The sequence below is a fragment of the Mya arenaria genome, chromosome 3 (genome assembly GCF_026914265.1).
Source record: "Mya arenaria isolate MELC-2E11 chromosome 3, ASM2691426v1".
NCBI classification, from domain to species: domain Eukaryota; kingdom Metazoa; phylum Mollusca; class Bivalvia; order Myida; family Myidae; genus Mya; species Mya arenaria.
The window spans coordinates 77871744-77875907 of record NC_069124.1 but is presented as its reverse complement, the minus strand read 5'-3'; the positions used below and the strand labels follow the sequence as shown (position 1 = coordinate 77875907).

Genomic DNA, 4164 nt, shown 5'->3' with positions numbered 1-4164 from the left:
AAAAACTTAGATTTATTCGCAATCTCCAACCAAATTCAATAAAAATACATGAAGCCCCTGTCACTCAAATGTCGGCGGGTTGTAGGGTGAGTCTCCCCAGGGAGAGGCGAGGACCGACTGGTCTAGGAACGGCCTCACGGGGATTTCCGTGTCAAAGTGCTCCGGGCTTGCTTCGATTACTCTGCGCGGCAAAGACTTTGGGTGTACGCAGATTTCAACCAGAGGGCAACCTGGACCTACACCTGTATCATAATTGTATCAATTAGTATACTATAGAGATCAAATGCAAGCATTAGACCGTTTATGACAGTTGTATACGTTCATTAATTATCAACCATATTACAATACGCTTAAGATAACAACAAACGTGCAAGGTTTTTATAAAGCTATCGTCATAAAATTATTTCAAAGAGTACGCTCATACCAATTTTCTGAAAACAGTTGCTGGCTGTGCATTGATGTGTGTCTTTCTTTTTCTTCCATCGTCTCTTCTCATAGCCATACCCGCCGCGGCCTCTTCCCCAATCGTCTTGGTCACTTAAGTATTCCTCATCCTTGCCCGTCTTGTAATGGCCTCGCAATGGACGAATGACACTTGTCGGCTCACATAGGTTACCACATTGACGGTTTTCGCCATGACAAATGCTTTCACTTTTCCCGTATAGACCGGCACGTAATGAACTGATGTCCATAGCGCCGAAAGCACTGTAATATATGGAATACGAATATGCCATACGGTCCATGAGGACAAACACAATATTTACAAAAAATATCAATAGAACACACACATGCATGATTAGGAGGAGCCACAGTAATAGTTTACCGAATGCTCGTAAGAAAAAAAATAATGATAATAATTATGATATATAGTTGTGTAACATTGCAAATACATTAAGAAAATATAATACCATACGTCAGACTTTAATTTGTAACAAAATTAATGGAGATTTTATAATGGAATAAGATATAACTCTTGTTAGCTTCGGGTGATTATATGCTTTGAATTTTAAAAATTAAATGAAAAATAAACATTGTCGGCATCAGTTAGTAAATTGTAAGAAAATATCGATTAAAACATCACAACATGTATGGACAGACCTAGACACTGGTCCAAAAATATAATGCAATACAATGATTATGTAATAGTTAGATGACATGAATTAAAAACTTAGTGATTAAGAATGGGCAGAGAAAGCGAAGTGGACGAGCCCTTCTTAATCATTTTTAATTAAACTGGATTTCAGTTCAGGTTATCTAACTAGCTAAGAATACAACCTCATTGGCTTACTCATTGTCAACGCGAAATTTGACGCAGTGATTGTGTACCGGATGAGAGCCATTGGGCATTTGACCTTTAAACAACCGCGAAAGTTGAAATTCTTAATAATTAAGCCTAGTACTTAATAATTGCCTATCTGCAAATCCCATTGGCTGTAAATCTAGGTTGTTTTCTAAACGTCGATTACTTACTGGTATTCCCGTCCACATTTCGAACAATTGAACTTCGCCCATCCGTATTCCTTATCTCGTGATAGAGCATTGAAGCGTTTATTGCATTTAAAGCATGTCGATATCTGCAAAACAAAATAAACAAACCTGATATCGCTGTAAACATGCAAGGGAGAGGTGATCTTTGACAAAACATTCCATGCAAAAAAGAAGCAACCAATGATTTCTGACCGGTCTCTTGGCGCGTACTCGGCGCCACCACATGTGGTCGCAGTCCTTACAGCTGAACTGACGGACATCCACCTCGAAATCAATCTCAATGGAATAGTCTCGCCCAAGGTCAGCCAGATTGATAGCCTTGTCCTGGAAATCACCAAATATATTCAAGTTTGACAGGATAACTTTTAAAGGTATCATTTAAAATTGAAAAGGGGACTTATTTTACCTATTTTAGTATATAAAGTCGTCACTTACATCAGGCTCTCCCATGATAGCGATTGCTTTACCCCGCTCTGAAACAGACAAACAAGTCTACCACATTACTTAATTCCGAAATATATCATTTGGGCGTACATGGACTTGAAAAGCTTTCTAATACAATGAACAAGGATGAAGTAGGCAGAAAAGCGCGGGTAATGTAATGTTATTCCGAACCTTCCGTGAAGATCCTGAGCGCCTCCTCATCGTCCCAGTCACAGTGGCACAGAAGATTCATGACCTGGTTGTCCTTGACCTTGTCCTTCAACGCCTCTCGCAACCGGAGAAACTGTATGGTGGAAACAAACTCGTAGGTTTGGTAAATTCAACACAGCACGCACATACGGGGAACATAAAATGCACTTCAACAAAGATAATATTTTTACATACCTTATTCACACGATCAGTATCCGCCATTTCAGTTTCTTTGTTATCACGGATGTGTTCTCAGTGTTTAAACTCTACCGCAATGTTGAATTTTCATTGTATCCATATAATTGTGTATGCGGCTTCAACTCGATTTGGAAGAAGTATGCACTGAATATCTCAGATAAAAACACGATGAAACGAATCGATTTTGACCAGGAAGAAAATAAAATATTTAGTAATAGCAACGTGAAAACTCTATTCATTCGTTAAATGCTTCTTGAAACCAACTGTACATATCAGGATTCTACAATTTCAATATCAACCTCGTGATGTAATCAATGCCTTTATCTTTGCCATGTGATTATAGGACAGCCATTTCACCCACTGTTTAAAAGTGGTACTTTATTTTGTAATTACAATAAACACGAACTTTATGTTTTAACTTTAAACACGTTTTCTTCCAAGCGACCTTTTGCTACGAATGGTCACCAAATCCTTGTTTGTATCGACGCTTGTATTTGATTGAAACAATGATTGTATTAAAATATAACGCAAATACAATGCATGTTTAACAAGGATTACCGTGTCACTCAAAGCTGTTAGGCTTTGATAACGCATATTCCTACCACGCAAACCTCCGCCGATAATTAATTATGTCAATTACATTGTACCGTATTTATGAGTGTTTCTAATATCAAGTATATTGCCAGTCATCAATTTGTCCACACTTATAAGCTGTATATATGTTAGCAAAAAAAATAAATAATAAGCTAGTTGATTACATGTAAAACTTATAAATGTACTTGTCTGATTCGAGTATATTTAAAATTGTACTATTTTTTAGTTCTATATGGCGACGAGTTTCTTCTTGAGTAACTGCAAAGAACTCTTAGCCCGTTTGCTGTGTCACGCTTGCATCTCGGGGATGACACAATTGAAAATGCGTTTTAATTTTGCCATTATCAGGCTGTACAGATATCTCATCTACAAATCAATAAAATAATGACATTTTTTCAACAAACTCTACAAGGAAGTCGGGATTTAACAATTTGACAGGATTTTGACTACTAAGCTTGTGCCGGCATCTTTCTATTATTTATACATACATCTGTAATATGGACAACTTTAAAGCCACCACTTTTGTGATTAATGGCAGGTGAGCATAAGTTGCATAGCAAAACCGTGTACTGAATAATGCACCAGTCAATTGTAAAAGGTCCGAGGGTATACCGGGGTTAGCGTGTTTTTACCTTCCAGGTGGCCACGCAGTACCGAGTGAATGCGGTGGTTTTGTTTTCGCGCCGAAAATAGCGAGGTATGGGCCTTACCTAGGATATCCCCGGGGTGCGAAGGCATTTTGGCGGGTATTTTACCAGCAGCTTGTTCCCGCAGGACGGGGATTTTACATGGGATTGGCTGGATCGAAAGTCAAAGTCCCCGCTATTCCCCGGACCGGGAGGGGGGTACAATTGACTGGTGCATAACTTCCTGTTAGGTGTTACGAACAAAATGAGGATAGTATCTATTTAAAATTAAGTAGTTTTATGACGATTCATTATTCTTTCGGACAAGGGAAGAAAAATGAAAATTTCGCCACATTTTCTTCACAAAGCAACCCTATAATTAAAGCTGTCCGCCATATAGCTGTCGCCAACCCGGAAGTTTTAACCGTGGAGAAATGATAATAAATTTTACGACAATTAAATCAATTGCTAGTTAATGGAAATTACATGAATGCAAACTGAATTTGTCTTTAACCTGATGTAATTAACGATTATGCCAAATAAGGGATTTCCATTTTTCGAACTTTAATATGCATGTATTTTCCTTATATGTTTAGTATTCATGCGTTTGACCACAAGCAACGCA

The 4164-nt window shown here is 38.1% G+C and overlaps 1 protein-coding gene across 1 annotated transcript; it reads right to left on the bottom strand.

Annotated features, from left to right (window-relative positions):
* Positions 1–2808, bottom strand: LOC128228849 (shiftless antiviral inhibitor of ribosomal frameshifting protein homolog). Its single transcript, XM_052940377.1, has 7 exons — positions 2317–2808; positions 2104–2215; positions 1924–1961; positions 1681–1812; positions 1471–1574; positions 425–705; positions 1–242 (listed from the first exon to the last, which is right to left on the bottom strand). Exons 1-7 carry the CDS (start codon positions 2341–2343, stop codon positions 61–63), a joined length of 876 nt encoding a protein of 291 aa, XP_052796337.1. The 5' UTR covers positions 2344–2808; the 3' UTR covers positions 1–60.
* Between the last annotated feature and the right edge of the window lie 1356 nt (positions 2809–4164).